The sequence below is a fragment of the Diachasma alloeum genome, unplaced genomic scaffold (assembly GCF_001412515.2).
Source record: "Diachasma alloeum isolate Michigan unplaced genomic scaffold, Dall2.0 Dall_scaffold_00416, whole genome shotgun sequence".
NCBI lineage: Eukaryota > Metazoa > Arthropoda > Insecta > Hymenoptera > Braconidae > Diachasma > Diachasma alloeum.
In genome coordinates, this window is record NW_021680555.1 from 307,290 (window position 1) to 325,573 (window position 18,284).

General features: G+C 43.8%; 1 protein-coding gene across 1 annotated transcript in view; it reads left to right on the forward strand.

Moving 5' to 3' along the window:
* LOC107042098 (GPI transamidase component PIG-S) overlaps nucleotides 1-5,531 on the forward strand; it is a 309,102-nt gene extending 303,571 nt beyond the window's left edge. Inside the window, exon 7 of the mRNA XM_015262979.1 lies at nucleotides 5,408-5,531. Coding sequence (XP_015118465.1) covers nucleotides 5,408-5,472 — 65 coding nt within the window. The 3' untranslated portion in view covers nucleotides 5,473-5,531. The remainder of the gene's footprint in view (nucleotides 1-5,407) is intronic.
* The last annotated feature ends 12,753 nt before the right edge of the window (nucleotides 5,532-18,284 follow it).

Genomic DNA, 18,284 nt, shown 5'->3' on the forward strand with positions numbered 1-18,284 from the left:
CTCTCTCTCTCTCTCTCTCTCTCTCTCTCTCTCTCTCTCTCTCTCTCTCTCTCTCTCTCTCTCTCTCTCTCTCTCTCTCTCTCTCTTTATCTCTGTCTATATCTCTACTGTGAGTACATTACATGCACGTTTTGTTTGTTCTCGGTTTGAACTTCTTACTGCCTATTTCTTCCCCCTAAGTGCTTCTGTTGCAGGTTAGTTGCATGCGCTACTTTGCAACCGACATTTGGAGATATAAACCCCCTTTGTTGGTTGCGCTTTTACTTTTTTATTGCCTCTAAAAAATCGCTTGAAGACACCTTAACCTGCAAATTTCTTGGTGTCATCGTTTGGCTGGCTCTCTCACCTTCTCTCTTGCTGACGCCACTGGTGAGTCAAAAATCAACTATTGACCAGCGGGAACCAGATGTGACCAGTTACCTACGCACACTGCGCGTACCACTATCTGTGCACACTGGCATCTACTTCACCGACTCCCGTCTAGTTACTGTCACCAGCTCGCACTCTCTCACTAGACATTCCCCATTTTTACGGCCGACAAAATGGCGGATGGGGACAAAGTACCCTGTGGTAAATGCGCACGTATTGGGGGGTCAAAGATGGTGCACTGTCATGTTTGCGACACTCACTATCACTCTGTATGCATGAAAACACAGATCATCGTAAATGAAAAAGGGTCAAAAATTCGGATATGTCAACCATGCTACAGCGCTAGTGGTATTCCATCTCCCGCTCTATTAAGGCTCACTCGCAATAACTCAACGAGTTCCAATGGCTCAGGTCTTCATCACGATCTGGGGCCCTCAGTCCTCTGACACTTGCCCCCTCCCTCCAGGTACCGCCACCTCCGCCAGCTGCTGCTTTTCAAAGCGGGTCACCCTTACTATCTGACCCCGCTCTCGTCAGTAGTATAGAGTCTCTGGGAGTGATCACCAAGCGCACTAAGAACCTTGATGCCTTATCCACCAAGCTCGATACCGTTCAATCAGAACTCTCGGAAGTCAAGGCTAAGTTGTCAGCTCTGGACCAGCTTACAGCCCTGGTCAAGCGTGTTGATGACGTTGAGGCTGTTGTGGCTGAGCAGTGTGAGGAGATCAGAAGCCTGAAGCAATCTGTAGAGACTGATCTCGGGGCACTGAGGGAGCGAGTCAACTTGGTTGAAGAGGAGCAGCGGCAGATGAAGGAGGATATAGCCAACTCTGTCTCGGTGTCTGCTGGTGCGTCAGCTGAAGCGTCGGGAGCCGTCGTGGGCAGGGTGAGCTCCGTTGAGGAGACGATGAAGGAACTGACTGACTCTCTAGCGAAGATCAACGCAGAAAGGATGAAGCTTGTATCGGACATCCTCATCTCAGGCCTTGATCCGCCTGCGAACTGTGATATGAGAAAACTATCGTTCGCCATCTTTCGTGCCGTGTCTTCCTCTATTCAGATGGATGACATTCGCAGCTGGCGTCCTCTTCGGATGAGGCAGCCTTCAGCTGTGGATACCGCTGATGATAGAGCTGTAGTTTCTTCAGTATCTACGAGCACGGCAGCTGTTGGTGTTGCCAGGTCCTCATCACTTTTGGTGTCAGTCTCGTCTGGTGAACTCGTTCGTGAGTTAGTGATCGCGAAGGCAAGGCATAGCAAGCTGCATTCGTCTCAGTTGTCAGCTGAGCTTCTGTCTGCCTCTGGAGCGACACTTCCCCTGCAGCCATCACTCATCAACATCAACGAGTTCCTCCCGCAAGATCTCCGCAATCTTAGACGCGCTGTGAGGACTGCTGCCAAGGAGAGAGGCTTTCATACCTTCATTCGAAATGGAGCTGTGTTCATAAAGAAAATGAAGGAGGATGCTGCAACCAGAATCTCATCGATGGCTGAATTAAAAAACTTCATGGCGGGCCCTCAATAAACTCTTCTGCTTCTGCTTCATCTCCTGTCTTCAATCTTTCTCTTCCTCTCTCTTCTTTTTCTCAGTCTCCCGCTCCGCTTTCACTAACTCATTCCTACCTTGAGCACAGTCAGGCGGCAGCCATATTGGAATTGGAGGGTTTGCGTATCTGTCATCTTAATGTGAACTCTCTCAGAGCTCACATTGAGAGAGTCAGGCTTTTCCTGGAATCTCGTCCTCCATTTCATGTTATCGCCATGTCAGAGACTAAGCTTTGCCCTCTTATTGATGACGATGTCGTTTCGCTGGAAGGCTATAGGCTCGTCAGGCGTGATCGCAATACGCGTGGTGGCAGGGTAGCTTTGTTCATCAATAACTGCTTCAGGGTCACAGTTCTCGCATCCTCCTCTCATGTGTGGACTAAAAGACCTGGTTTCCCCGAGTATCTATTCTGTGAAATCTCCTGTCATGGTGTCTTTCCAGTCTTTGTTGCAGTGGTTTATAGGCCGCCACATGCTCCTTTCTTCCAGGATAATGACTTCATCCCCTCTCTGCAGGGGTTTCTTCAGGATTATAGCTCCAAGGTCATCCTTGGGGATTTCAATGCCGATCAGCTGTCCATGAGTAACCCTGATGCGGCTCTGGTGCGTTCGCTCTGCTCCGATTTTTCTCTGAGCCTTGTGCCGCATGGTGCCACTCATCATACTCATGGCTCAGACTTCTGGCTTGATCTGTGCCTGATTGATCATGGTGACACGCTTCTGTCCTACTGGAAGACAGAGACCTCCTTTGCGGATGGTCACGATCTTATCACTGCAACAATACAGGCTGTCCTGCCTCGCCCATCTGTGAGTAGGGACTTCACTTACATGGATTTTGCTGCTCTGGATCTTGATGTGCTATTGTCGCAGTTTGCCGGGAGCGACTGGTCGGTGTTCGATGGCCTGTCGTCTCCAGACGAAATGACTGCATGTCTGGGCGGTAATCTTGGAGTCGCCATGGACGCTGCTGTCCCGCTCAAGACGGTGAGGAAGTCCTCGAAGCGCAAGCCGTGGTTTACTGATGGTATTGTTGCTCTTGTAGCGAAGAGAGATCGCCTGTACTGTGTGTACAAACGTACTCACTCTCGTCAGGTACTCTTAACCTATCGCACAGCTCGTGATCGTGCTCATCGTGAGGTTGAGGCGGCACGTCAACTTTTCTTCCAGCGAAGGCTGGAGACTCTCTGACCCTTCGCTCATCTCGAAGGAGCTCAGAAGGCTTGGTGGGGTGACTGGGAATGACTCAACACCCGATTTCGATCCTGATCTCTTGAATCATTGCTTTGCTGGTGTCCTTTGACGAGACGGAGCTTTCGCTGGATGGGTTCTTGGACTCGGCTGAACTAGGGGCCATCCCTCCTGCCGTGGGTTTCCCCTTCAGGCCAGTCCCTGCTGATGAGGTACAGAAGGCTGTTCGGCACTTCTCTACCGAAGCTGAAGGGACTGATGCGGTTCCTAGGTCCGTGGTTGTGGCTGCCCTGCCGATTCTATCACCTTATCTAGTGATGCTCTTTAACATCTCTTTCGCTCGGTCTTGCTTTCCCTCTGAATGGAGGAGGTCCCTTATTGTTGCGCTTGGCAAGGTGAAAAACCCGGTGTCACCTAATGACTTCAGGCCGATTGCCTTGCTCTGTTTCCTCTCCAAGGTGCTGGAGAAACTTGCTTCCCAGCAAATCTCCGGCTTTCTTGCTGAGCGCTTCATTCTGGACTCCCTGCAGATGGGTTTTCGTCCATTCAATGGGACGCAGACGGCACTATTGAAACTGACAGACTACATTAGGACGGGTATTGATAGACGGCAGCTGACGATGCTGCTGTTATTCGATTTCAGCAAGGCGTTCGATTCTGTTTGTCACGTGTTGCTGCTGCGGAAGCTGTTAGGCTATGGCTTCTCAGCTTCTTCACTGAGGTCGCTTGCATCATATCTGGGTGGTCGTTCGCAGGCTACACTAGGCGGGGCGAGTGGCTGTTCATCCTTCTGTCAGCTGAATAGGGGAGTTCCGCAGGGATCTGTTCTAGGTCCTCTGCTATTCCTCCTGTTCATTAATGATGTTGGTGTAAACTTAGGGCCTGGAGTTCGGCATCTCATATATGCTGATGATCTCCAGATTTACCTGACCTTTCCACGTGAGGAGTTAGAGGATGCCATTCGCCGCATGGTGCTAACTGTGGGACAGACTGGGCTAATGCAAATCGGCTGAAGCTGCATGTGGCGAAGACGAAAGCCATTATTTTTGGCTCTAATGTCTTCGTTAACGATGTCTATTCCTTGCCCGGTTTGTCTGTCAACGTTGGTGGCTCTGCAATTCCTTTTGATACTTCCGTGCGCATCCTGGGAGTGGTTCTGGATAACAAGCTCTCTTGGAAGGGACATGTGGCGCAGGTGACGCAGAGGGTTCACTCTGTCATGTACCGCCTTCGGTTCTTTAGAGCCGGTACCACTCTGGGTCTGCGTAAACACCTCATTCAGGCTTTGGTGTTCCCCCTGATCGACTACTGCTGTCTCGTGTATGATGGTTTGTCTGGTATACTTGCTACTGTGATTCAGCGTCTCATCAATATGAAGGTTAGATACATCTTTGGGCTAAGGAGAGACGAGCACATCACTCCCTATCGTCTGCGGCTTGGCTGGACGACGTGTGAAGTGCGCAGGAAGTACTTCCTTGCGTGCCTCACTTACAAGATCCTTCGCTTTGGTCAGCCGGTGTATCTGGCTGACTTTTTTGTGGACAGTCGGGCCGTGCGGCCGGTGAGGGGTGATGTGAGTTCCCTTATGATCAAGCCTTTCAGGACTGAAGCCATGCGATCCTCCTTCCACGTGTCTGCGGCTTATTTATGGAACTCAATTCTCTCTGCAGTGCGGGACCTTCCCACACTGTCGTCTGTCCGATTAGCTGTGCGGAATTATCTGAGGGACAACTCTTAATGCCTTTCCTACCCTTTGCTCTCCTCTCATCACTTTCCCTTCCCCTGCTGCCCCAGTCTTCCTATCCCTTCTTATTCTTATACTCTTCCCTCTTTCATCGTTACCTTTTCGCACTTGCTATTCACCCGTTTGTTTAGGACCCGCCGAAGCTTGCTATTTCCGTTGCATATTGCTCCTTCTCATCTTACTCTGCTTTTTATGTATCCATTATTATTAGCATGTATTGTTTACTCCATGATATTCACTGCGATTTACTGTATACCAGCTTACGAGGTTCTGCCACCATAATTTTGTACAACAGAATGTACAGCAATAAACTCAATCAATCAATCTCTCTCTCTCTCTCTCTCTCTCTCTCTCTCTTTCCCTCTCCCCCCGCCCCTCCCTCATATTCAATTTCTATTCCTTTTCCCCTCTAATAACCTTCCCTTCCTATCTATCCCTCCCGTCCAATGACTACCTCCCTCTCGCTTTCTTCCTCCCACCCTTTCTGCCTACCTTCCGTTTCTCCTGTTCTTGCCATCACCCTCATTTCATTTTTATTAATTTTGTGTGTTTGTTTTTCAGAGGAGATCGGCGGGAGGGCGGTATGGACCCACATACCTCAAGAGCTCAGTGGATCCGGGCTCTGAGGTGCGAGGCTAGACGGATGTAGGCCGAGAGGAGTGGGAGTGCGGCCCGCAGCCGCCGGGAAGGGATAATAAGGATATAATGTATTTTCTTTTTTAAAAAAATTTATTTTTAGTTTCAAGTTTTAAATTAAAAAAAGAAATGTATTTTTTACAATTAAGGTTTTTGAATAAAAAAAAATGCATCATATATTCCTCTTCTTCATTTCAAACAGAAAATACCTCCAAAAATTTACTTCCCTTTAAATTTAAGTAACTAGCAAAAAGAATGTTCACGTTTGTTTTTTCATTGAAAAAAAATTATTCTTTAAAAAAATTACATTAAAAAAATTACTTTTAATAACTTAGATCTAATTATCATCTAAAAAATATAAAATTTGCTTAAATCTAAAAAAACGAGATTGATAATCTTGCTCTCGGGTTTCGTGATGACGTCATCGTACATTGTCCGTCGTATACCCTTGTAGTTTATTTGGTAAGGCTCTACCTTATCGACAACGAGGGCACGAATCGAGTCGTAATGAATCTGTTTACGCGTCTCGTAATTAAGCCTAACCCCTTTGACTTCTGCGATGGTTCCATCCGGTTCCTTTACACGATAAGTATAAAATTTAGGACCGCCTGAGACAAAAGACGTAATAAAACGCCCTTATCCGTAGCCCTCGACTTCATCGGTCAAATCACTTAGAAAATTCCCTAGTGGGAAACTCGTTACTTCCGTCGCTCACGTAAATAACCGAGTCTGCATCATAATATAAAACACGTTCTTGCTGTTTTTTTAAATAAGAATATAACTTGAGACGTGCGTGAGCTGTTGTATAAGCCGCAATAACAACGTTGGCTTTGGTAGACAGTTCCGCAACTTCGTTTAAATGTTTCCAGGACATGAAGAGAGTCTCGTTATCGATAGGGACAAGCCCTGTCACTTCGATTTCAGGATTGAACATTATGTTGGCAAACTCCTCATATGTTCGAATAATTGCCTTTTTCGTTAAATTTCCTCTCTCTCTAAATTTACCCCAGAGACAGTTTAAATAAAGTATTGTTACTGCTCTTAATCCAGCATTCTTTTGAATTTTATCCTTGTCCAGTTTTACACCTTCTCTCGCCTCATATTCAGCTATATATCTATCCTTGGATTCATCATCTGTGCATTCTGCTGGCCAATCGGAAGCCTCTTGTTTGATTTTCAGTAAAGTGTTTATATACTCGGCAAATAAACCTCCTGTTCGTGTCACAGGATCATAATGCGTTGTTTTTTTATACTTCCAAATTTCACTAATTGCCAAAATCTTATATCCCACCTCTACTGCTTTACCAAGCTCTGGGGCTACCCAAGTCCCCAAAAACTCGCGGCCAGTGGGGTCATCATGAGGGCAGTTGTCTTGGACTAGGCCTTCGCAGCATGACTGACAGAGAAGGAACAGTAGCTTACCGTGTGCTTTGACAGGTAAAACTGGGTGAAATAATCGTCGCGGGGGTAAAATGCGGCATTTTACAAGCCTTTCTATCCTCAAAATATCGTTATTAGGGCATATGATCTGACAATCGTCCCCTACATGTACAGTGGGGTGACCGATGGGAAAAATCCCCGTCTTTAAAACATATGGATATAATGAACACACGTCGAAATAGCGAATTTTTTCATTCTTTTTAACATCATAGTGTGTTACGGTATTTCCCATGCGGTCACCAAAAAAAGCATCGCGCGGATCTAAGACAATAAAGATTTGCTGATCGATGTTTTCAGCGAAGTTTGACAACTCGAGATCTGTCTTTTTTTTACGAATAAAATCGCATTTCCACATTTCAATGACTTCGTAACCCAAGTTATGCAATTCCCCTGTAATTGCTCCTGTTCTCTCATATCGACTCTCTAATGTAACCTTGTGGCTCAACTCTTTATCTCTGTTAAACTTGAAACACCGTGGACAACCGTGCCAATAACACCCGTGAAACTGATATGCATATTTTTTATTATTTTCATCATCTTCCCAATAACCATCTAGCCGATGCCCTGATTCCGTCCTGTGTTCTCGAGTACGCCCGGCGTGTATTATTCGATGATGCTCGCAATGTTCACGCCACAGGAGCCATTCAATTGCTACTTTTGACTATGTTTTTCCTAAACGATATCCTCCCTGATACCTATCTGTTTTTCTTTCAAGAAATTTGTTTGGAAAATCCACATACAAGTCGAAGCAATCGTGACACACTTTGTAAAAGGGCAAACATTCCCAGCATTCATAATTAATTTACGAAACTCCACACACGCTCGTCTCAAAATTGTAACATCAAGTCTACAATAATGGAAAATTTCTTCACGAAAATTAAACTCATAATTTTCTACTACTCGTTCATTATACCAAGCTATGAATTTTTCTCGATTTTGTACTACATTCATCGTATCCGCGCCGTAATATTTCTCATCAGGTACAGGCCCTACATAGCCCCAATTATCTTTTTTTTTTTATCGTTATTTTACATCGCTTCGACCCAGTTAGGGTATACTGCGATGATGATCAAGACTTTAAATGGTTAGATCGCACCATTTTACCCGGCCGGGATTTGAACTCGGAACTTTTCGCATATGAGGCAACGAACTTACCCACTGCGCCAAGCCACCGGGACAGTCCCGATTATCTTTTGTATTGAAAAAATGTGGAAAATAACCTTTCGCAATATCTCCCAATCCAAAAGCCTTTGGCAAACTGGCTAGAGCCATGTGGAAATAATTTAAACTATCTATAAATTTATTATCCCCGAAATCCATCAAAATAATGTTTGTGCCGTTAATAATTGCTTTAATCTCGATATTAATTCTACGCATGACATCCTTCAAAATAAATTGCGAGTCATAACCTTTCGCGTTATGAGCAATACAAACTACTTTTTTGTACGCCTTACCCATCGATGTGATGTAATTAACAAATCCTCGCCATTAAAAAAAATTTTCTCGAAGTTTACACACACTGCACGGGCTCTGAAGATTTTATTGAATCTTCACAATATCGTCATCAGCTCATCTTGTCCTGTCTCAAAGTCATTTAAAACAAATGCCACGCGTTTCATTGTTAATTTTTTTTTACTTTTCAATGTAGTCATGTAGCATAGATGAGAAATATCTTCGTCCTTCTGGCATACGGTACAATAATACTTGTCACACATGTGTTTCTGAATTTTCCGATGATCAATTTTTACATTGCATTTTTTACACAATTTTATGTGTCCACATGCGGCTGGCTTACTTCCGCTGTAAGACCCTGCTTTTTTATTACCGTAGAATTCTCGATTACACTCATCACACATTATTTTATCGACGATTGTAGAGTTACATGGAGGATTTTTCAGACACCTGTCACAAGTTTTATCACAAACATGCCCTCGAGCGTTGTAGGGCTTATTGCAATGTTCACAATAATATGTAGCCCCGAAAAAAGAAGGTAAATTTTGAATCGGCTCGTTGTGTCTGCCTTCCGGATAATACACAATGGGCAGGGTATATTGGGCAGGTATATTTCTGCTCGTCAGTTCAGGTGCTCCATCGTAGAGTACAGGATGATCTTTTCCATTTCTTTTGAGAGAATAGACCTTGATGATATATCCTTCTTGCGCCAAGTATCGTTGATATTGGGCAATATCCTCTAAACCACAACCATCGTCAGGAATGCATCAACGCACAGGGTTAATTCTAAACTCCATCACATGTATGTCGAGTTTGAAACGAGGGAGCCTCTGACGTGACCTTCGTATTGTTCTCAGAGCTGACGGTGGGCCCTCTACCTCTTCATTTTGGTCAAATTGAGCATCTGAAATTGAACTTATTTTCAATAGTAAAAATATTTTTTAGAAAAAAATATTCATTATTATTATTAATATAAAATGTGATACTCACCATTGTGTTGATCTAGTAAATCTAGATTGAAGTCTTCAATGGCTTAGGTGTCTCAGGATCATTGATCACATTTTTACCACCACCATATTGAATATCAAAGAACTCGGGGTTAAAACTCTCAAATAAATCCACATCAAAAATCCCTTAATAAGTCAAGATTAAAATTATCGATCCAATCGAAATCGCACTCCAGAGGTAGGTTATTTCCTCTAGAAGTACCACTAGGCCCTGGTAAATCGTTTGGGTCCGTCATTCTGAACAACTTTTAGGAAACTGTGGCTAAGTGAGAAAAAAATCAGCCTATATTTGAAAGAGTCAGTGTCCTACTATTGGCCACAGGGGGACATGTGTATATTTCCAGTATTTTACCTGTACACGCCTACGCGCATTGTCCTTGGCCAATGAGGCTCCCTTAGCAGGTCAACCGCTTGGGGCCTTACGACACCCCCTGCCCTTTTGAAATGTATACTACTTTTTGAATATCTTATATAAGTATATGAAATGATGAGTTTTTTACAATCCTTAATCAGACGGCAACATGGATACAAGATGGAAACATCCCTTCACTGCCATGATTTGTGGACCCACAGGTTGTGGGAAAACATTTTTTGTTAAAAGATTTTTGAATGAAATTAAAGAAATTTGTGATACACCGACTGAAAAAGTGATTTTCTATTATGCTGAGTAGCAAAATGGATATTCTGATTATGACAAAAATTTTGTCGAATTTCGAGAGGGTTTACAAAGATCCGGAGATTTTGATGATAATAAACCAAAATTTAAAATTTGGTTGTTGTGGACGACTTGATGCATGAATCATCGAATGGTGCAATAATCAACTTACTGGAGAATACGCCACATGTGGGAAAATTTCCCAAACCAACGTAGAGATAACTTTCAGGGGTTCTTTTGCTGTGCGTGGCTGCGCGTTGTCCTGCAGCAAAATTACTTGTTTCGTACCACTACCAATAAAAGGTCTCTTTTCTCTAATAGCATCATTTAATTTCACCAGTTGGTCCTGATAACGCTTAGCAGTGACCGTTTCCTCTTGTTCGAGTATTTCATAGCAGATTACACCTTTGGAATCCCACCAAATACACAACAACAATTTTTTCCCGTGAATGTTCGCTATTGCAGTACTCTTTGACGGCTTCCCCGGATAAACCTACGACTTCCGCCTCGTAGAATTGTCGTAAAATATCCACTTTTCATCCCCAGTTACAATTTTATGTAAAATGTCTTTTTGTTTGAATCTGGTCAGTAGGCACATGACAATTTCATAGCGTCGACTTGTTTTCTGAGGTAAGATGATGGGGCACCCAACGACCTTCCTTCTGTATCCTCCTAATTCTTTTCAAATGCCTCAAAATAGCTGATTGAATCACTTTGAGAGTATCAGCAAGCTCCTGTTGTGTTTGATAGAGATGTTCATTGAGTGGGTTGTCCAACTCCTCGTCCTCAACTTTTTTTGGTTGCCCAGGACGTTCTTTATCTTGGAGATCAAAATTTCCATTCCGAAATTTTTTAAACTACGTTCTACATGTGCTATAAGATACAGCACTCTCTCCCAAAGCCGAACAAATCATTTCTTGTGCTTCTGCAGCAGTTTTTCCAAGTTGGAAAGTGAAAAGAAGGGAGTGCCTCAAGTGCTGCTTGTCGAACGCCATTTTTATTTACTATGTTGTTTCAGGTTGTGTGAATCGGACCACAATCGGACTTGAGTGATTTCATCGCTCACAGATGGTGCTTCAAAATGCCCTTTATTGCGGGAAAATCTTTTAATTCAAATAGGTGTTCCAATGAACTTAATCTAGGGGCCGAGAATCAAGTCATACACCTAATAATTTCTCTATAGTTCGCCATTTGTAATATATTGAAATCGTGGATATTATCCATCGAAAAGGTAGAATAAGGGAGCCAGAGAGCTTGAATTAGCCACGTGGCTGTTTCACTGGAAGGGAGCATTCCGTAGCCGGTTATGAATGTTTTCCCCACCAAAATACGTTGCTTCTGGTATCACAGAATTTGTAGATAAATAGGTAGCTATTCAACTTACGCAAGAGAATTTAAATAATTTTATTATTGTGGACTCCAACCATTAAAATGAAATACAACTAAAGGATAGCGTCCCCATCCCCAACCTAAATTGCGCAAATCACGACTGATAAAGGTAGCCTAAAACCACGTAAAAGGTGGCAAAAAGGTATCTCAGGTAGCACAGTTTTCCTCAAAACTCTTGAGTGAGTCGAAGAAAAATCAGAGGGCACTCTCCAGAGAGGAATTAGGACTCCACCAACGAAAACTAAAACTAAAACTAAGCTAAAAACCCAAATGGCTATTCGCATTGACAAGTGGGTTCTTGTCCCTACGGCCTTCGAACTGAAAGCCCTAACACTCTCGCGCAAGGGAGCGTAAGCATTTCAACTCGACCTATGTACTCACTCTATCGACAAAGCAAAAAGGGTTACAGAAAACACTGGGTAGCACATTATTTTGGCCAAATATTCTGCGGTGATATCCTGATCCTTAACCGAATTTACGTAGAAAAGTCTCAAAATATTAAACAACAATTCGACAAAAAACTGAACTTGACTGAAATATCTGATAATAGCTGGTTTAATTTATGAGTTTAATCAAGAATTTCATTAGTTTAAAAAGAACTGAGGGGCGCTAGTATACCAGCGTCGAGTGCAGTCGCGGTTTTTGTTGCTCATCTGCTTTTCCTAGAGTTTTTCTCAATTGAGTTATTCTTTTGGGATTGTTGAGTAGTGATCAGTAGCGGAGAATATAAGTTTGTCTTTGAATAATAAAATATCACTTGTTTCACGTGTTCCGAAGAGCCCTGGAGTTTAGAAAGGAGTATCGAGCCCTTATCAGGGCCGGCGTTGTGTTGACTATACTATGGTAAATCGCGCTGAGGGGAATACAGTCAGTAACGCCGTGAATATGAACAGTAAAGTCATCTTACAACGCACTAATCGTTCCGTTCGTATGCCCAAAAATATTCGTCCAACGTGCAATAACAGTGACGGTGCTAGTGAATCGGTGTCGCGTGATTCTGGGCACACACAACGATCAGCTGATTCTCCTAAAATTGGAAGACCGCTTAACGTTGAATTACTCGTTAAATATCGTGAAAAATCGCAGAGATCTATTCAGGACGTTGTGGTTCATGCTAGTAACTCTAAAAGAAAAGTGGGGGATTCTGATTGTGAAGATTCGGATAAGAATCTAACTCAAAGATCCCCAAAAATCTTGAAAATGTTACCGGCGCCGGCACAATCTTTTCAGTTCCCCGAGAACACAGTGAGCGGCCACATTCCAAATGCTCCCCTGGTTGTTGATTCCTCTTTGTCTCCAGAGTCGCTAGCAATTATTGCATGTATTGAAGCTCTGTTTGCGCAAAATAATCGAAGACCTCTCGAATCAACTGAAAACCCCGGAGCAGTCCATTAACACGAAAATTGAGGAACAGGACCGTACACTGACAGAAAAACGACAAAGTTCTGATACAAGGCTTACTTGTGCCAAGAAAATCGTTTTTTGAAAATTATCAAAAAAGGATTTCTTTGCAAAACATGCAGAGAGTGCGCCGGAATGACAAATTTTTGTCGCAAAAATAGATTTAGTAGTTCAAACAAATTGCATTCTTTGTACACGCAAAAAATGTCATTTCTAGCACTACTCCTTCATTATTCGATACTCCCATACGTATTTCGCTCCCGAAAAATCTTCATTTTATGTGAAATAAGGGATAGTAGTTTTTCGTTTCGGTTGTCTAATAATTACAGACAAGAAATGAACCCTTAAATGAAACAATAATAATGATATGATAGCAATCTTATAACTTGAGGATAAAATAGTTGTTGCTAATTTTTCCTCTATATGAGACCTTTTATCCTGAAGAGGCACCGTCTGGTGTGAATTATCCGCCTCTTGAACTAAATATTTCGTTGCTGTCGAAAGTAGAACAATTATTCAGGTTTGAGGCTTTTAAAATCGACCAAACAATTTTTTTTGTAATTTTCAACTAGCGATTTTGTTGGCCCAAACAAGACTTATTTGACAACGTGTTTCTTTTTCTCTCAATGTAGATTCGAAGTGATTGAGAGTTATGTAAATGTGTTGCGTGAGGAAAAAGAGCAAGAGAACGTATCAGCAAGAGTTACAGTCTTGGAAAACAGGAAAGACAGTGGCATCTCTACTCCCAATGAATACCTGGTTGATTTGTTATACAATGTGATTGAGAGCCTTGAACGTAGGGAGAAATCCGGGAAAAAAAATTCAATCTTATCTTCAGGGGCTGGAACCTTCCAGCCGTAAATCCTCTTTCTGCAATTGTAGCTTTTCTTTTATCCAAGTTCAAAATGAAAAATGCCAGAAATAAAATTGTGAGTGTTTGTTCCCTCGGCGATGAGAGCCTTCAGTGTTACTATGTTACGTTGAAGAACCTCGATGCGAAGGATTTCATCCTCACGCAGAAAAGCTCATGTATTAAGGATCCATCAGTGTTCGTTGTTAAAAATCGTACTCCATTGGAGCGTGAGCAAGTCTGGAGACCAAGACAACTTGGTAAAGCTAACGAGGAGACTGGTATTCCAGTCAAGGTTGGTTATAACAAAGTTTGGTACGATGACGTGTGGCATGTTTGGAACCAAAAGACTGGAGTCTTCAAAGCTGCTCCCCCTGCCATACCGGATAGCACTCCTTGGGCCAGGAGGAATGTATGTAGGGCTCTTTCTCAGGCTACGGTGGAAGAGGTGTTGACAAATCAGCACTCACTTATGGAGCATTAAGTCGCTTTCTCTGCATTTAACCAATTGTAAAATCCCCAGGCCCTCTTGATATTTTGGAATGCACATGGAGTCCCAAACGCCTGGGAGGCCCATGGCCCCTTGAGTGGGACAGATGTGATTAGAATAACGGAAACCTCGAATCAGATTCTCACTCTGTTTCACATTGTGTAGAAGACAAATTCTCGTGCAACTAGAGCTGCGCAGTCAGGTGCACTGAGAAAGGTCGCGGGAGATACGCGGAAGATACGCGGGAGATACGCGGGAGACCGCCACGGTCTCCTGCTTTTGACTAAGAAGCAGTACGAGGTGGTCATCTTAGACCGATCCAGATGGTGGAACTTCGCACACCTCACTCTCAATGAGTCGTGCTTCATTGTGGGCCAAAACTACATCCCTCCCTTCAAAAGGACTGAAGACTTCACTGCGATCATCGACCTGGTTCGGATAGTAATTAGTAACATCGTAGAGCAATATGGTGATCAGCCCCTGTTGATCGGGGGTGACTTCAATGGCAGGATCGGCCAGCTGAGTGATACGATCTCGGAGGAGTTGCTAACTGGTACAGTGCTGGTGGGTGATCGAGTGGCTAACGATTTGGAGAAGGAAAAAGAAGGCTGTTGCATTTTGGATGCGATGAATCACAATTGTTTGTTTGTGCTGAATGGGAGAACCCCCGGGGGTTGTTCTGGGCTGTTAACGTTTAGCAGTCAGCTTGGTTCTAGCACAGTGGGTTCAGGGAATCAAAACAAAGGAAAAATGGAGTTTTAGCTTATTATTGGAGGTGTGAAAATCGCGACTGTCCTACAACTGGAGTGGCAGACTACAGAAAAATCGTCATGTTGTGGAAAAATTCAAGCATCACAAGTATGCAGCTGCGGCCACGCGCGTTCATATTGTTAGAGTCCCGAGCGGTTGGGTTCGGTAATTTGGAAGATTAAGACACTCGCGAACGAATACTATAATAATATTCTTTATTTAATTTCTTACTTTTTAGATACCATTCAAGTGTTCAGACTGATACGGAAGGTATCAGGTGAACCGCAATAGGAATCGAGTTACTGGCCCCGAGACAATGGTCTCTCGAGTATTTATTTGATCGAGAGCCCATGACGTCGTGGTCATTACCTCATATCTGCATGGTGTAATGATAACACCATGCGAATGAGCCCAGTGGAAACTGCTGATGCGAGTTCCACTGGCTTACTTTTAATTGCGAATATACGTGATACATGATTGCACGTATATTCCCAATTGTTTAGTAATTGCTTAATATTATATTTGTATTTCACAATGTGTGCCACTTATATTGGCATATTGTGAAATAAGTTGGATAATTATGCTCCACTTTTGGGGCATAACATCCCTCCCTTCTAGGGGTAAGAAAATTATCAGTTTGATAATTTTCTCCTCCAAGTATACATGATTGAAATATTATTACTGGTACGATACATTTCATTTTTACAATTTTCTTTTAACCTATTCGATGCCCGTTGCTTCAAGCGATGATTCTCTCTTAGGCGTCAGCCACGGTCTCCTTGATTTTTTATACCACCAGCGAATTAGGCATCCCGCAGTGATGAATGCAATCACCACTACTACAGTGAAAATTGATGACGGATGCGTTAGGTACTCGCGGTAGTTACGCATGTTCAGGCCCGTGCTGAACTTCTCCTCTTGCCCGGTCAGGTCCTCCTTCAAGGTCTCCAAGTGCACCTCCAGGCCCTTCAGCTCCTTTACATTCCCAATCACATTGGTCAGCTGGACATCGCTCAAGTTCTTTTTCACTTGAACGAGTTTTTCCGTGACGTCATCATCCAGTGTCAAATTCAGCTTTGGCTGGATGTGGGAATTCAGTTCCACTCCGATTGATTTCCGGCCTCTAATAGTGAAGTCCTTTGCAACCACTCCGCAGAAGTCCGGTATCTGTAGTACACCCGAGTCCTGAAGAACGTCTCGAGTTTCCTTATCTCCGCAAGTTATCGTAACACCCTCAGCCTCGGGAGCCACGTAGAACCACGCGTTGCTTTTCCTCATTTTTATCAGCAGCAAACGATTTAGCTGTAAATGCCTAATCATGCATACATCCGGCATTTTCTGTGGGTTCGAATATATTTGGACTTCACAAGGGCTTGAGTCCCTTGTCAACTGTACTGGTAATGATTCAGTGCACAAATATTGCTCTTGAATCTCCTTACAGTTTTTCAGTTGCTCCGAGGTCATTGGCACATATTGTTGCGTCGGCCCATGCATTACCAGAAGTTCACTCGTTGTCTCTACGTATGAGTGAGACTCGTTCGATGACCGTACTGGAATCCCATGCGTCAGCATAACGTCGAACACTTGAGAGTCGACCAGTGGTACCTCCGTCAACGTGAGAATTTCCGTACCGAAGGCGGAAACACTGGTGGTTGAAACCTGTTGCAATCTGTACATTCCTCCAATTACTATCTCGAAGGGAAAACTCAATCCCTTCGGTAGTTTGGCAGTACGGAGATAAGCAACTAGGCTAGATTCCGTGAAAACTCCGGTATCGAATAATATCCCTTTGGAACCCGTTAAAAGTTTCTTTATCTTCTCAGCGTCTTCCCTAACTCCTCTGTAAATTGCTTCTAGGACTAACAGATGCTCATCTATATTCTGTCTATGAGCCACCTGTGAATTCTCTCCTTCTATTAGCCGCATTGACTTCAGCAAAATCTCCTCATTCTTCCTGATGACCTCCTCCGTGTGACCCAACTGGAAGAGCGTTGAGTTCACGATTTCCAGTTGTTTCCTGGAACTTTCCAAAGCCCCCTTAACTCCATTCTCCAGATGCGCAAGCCTCTCAAATATTTCGTGAGCGTCCTGTGCATCCATAGTTCCGAACAGGGACTTGGCAACAGTGCCCAACCCATCGATAAGGCCTCGACGTTTCTTATTTGCGTCGTTCAACCCCAATAATCCAGCGATAACCTCTCTTGTCTCCGCGAACTCGCTGATCCATTGGTCCACGACGAGTCGGAAGTTTGTTCCCCATGGACCTGCTCTTTCACACAGCCCTTTTGTGTGATTCAAATGCTGCTGGAGTTGATCCGCCCTTGCCAGCCATGGTGAAACATCCGTGCTAGCCGCTATGGACCAAACTTGGGTACTTAGGAATAATTTCCCAATTGGTTCAAAATAAATTCCAGGCGTGTGAACGAACTTTTCGATCACATGCACCGCCTCCTCCCGTACTTTAGTCACCATGCTACCCAGCATGAGTAATAAAATCGCTGATTTTGCGAGTTTCGCAAAACCACAGGTTTTTTAACCTGGTCGACATGTTGGAATCAAACGACGTGGACTCTCTCGATCACCCGATGGCAGCCATCTTTGCCGACGATGCACCATCGATAATAAAAGTGCGTTGTGCCTCAAAGTTCTCACAGTTCTCTCCGCGACTTTGATTAAAGAAGTCAACAAGAAAACTCCAAAAATGGATTTCAAGAGGTGTTTCAAGTGCAACAAGTTCGGACATTTTGCTCGTAACTGCCCATTGGCCTGTTTCCACTGTGGTGTTATTGGAGAACACTTCTCCCGTGACTGCCCTCCTCGTGCCTCCACCTCAAGGAATAGCTGCGATTCATTTCCCCCAGCTGCTGCGGCCCCAACATCTAAGGTTTCCGTGTCATCTCGACGAGAGCAGTCTAACCCTCAAACTTGGATCTTGAGGGTTCGCACCACTCGTGCCAGATCTATCTCTGGAAAATATCGAGGACATCCGTATTGTCGCCATGCTACTGACGCATTCATGTTTTCTTTTTTGGTAAGTCTATTTCCACTTCCAAAAATTCCCTCGAAAATTCCTCCTAAATTCTGGTGTTTTAACTCCAAATTTCCCGTTTGTTGCAGGTGAACTCCTATCCATATCGCCATGGATACGTACACCATGGGTACCGAGCTTTCGTGGCACGTGTAAGGAGTCGTAGACGGGAGGATCTGAACGCCCTGTGGAACTTGCCAGTTATCGGAGATGACGTAGTAGATATCTTCAACCTCCGTCACAAATTTCTATTTGGGATGGGACTGGCATTGCCGCTACCTCGATCTCACTTTTGGACGACCCCTGGGCGACGACTTCGAATAATGAGTTTATTATTTCC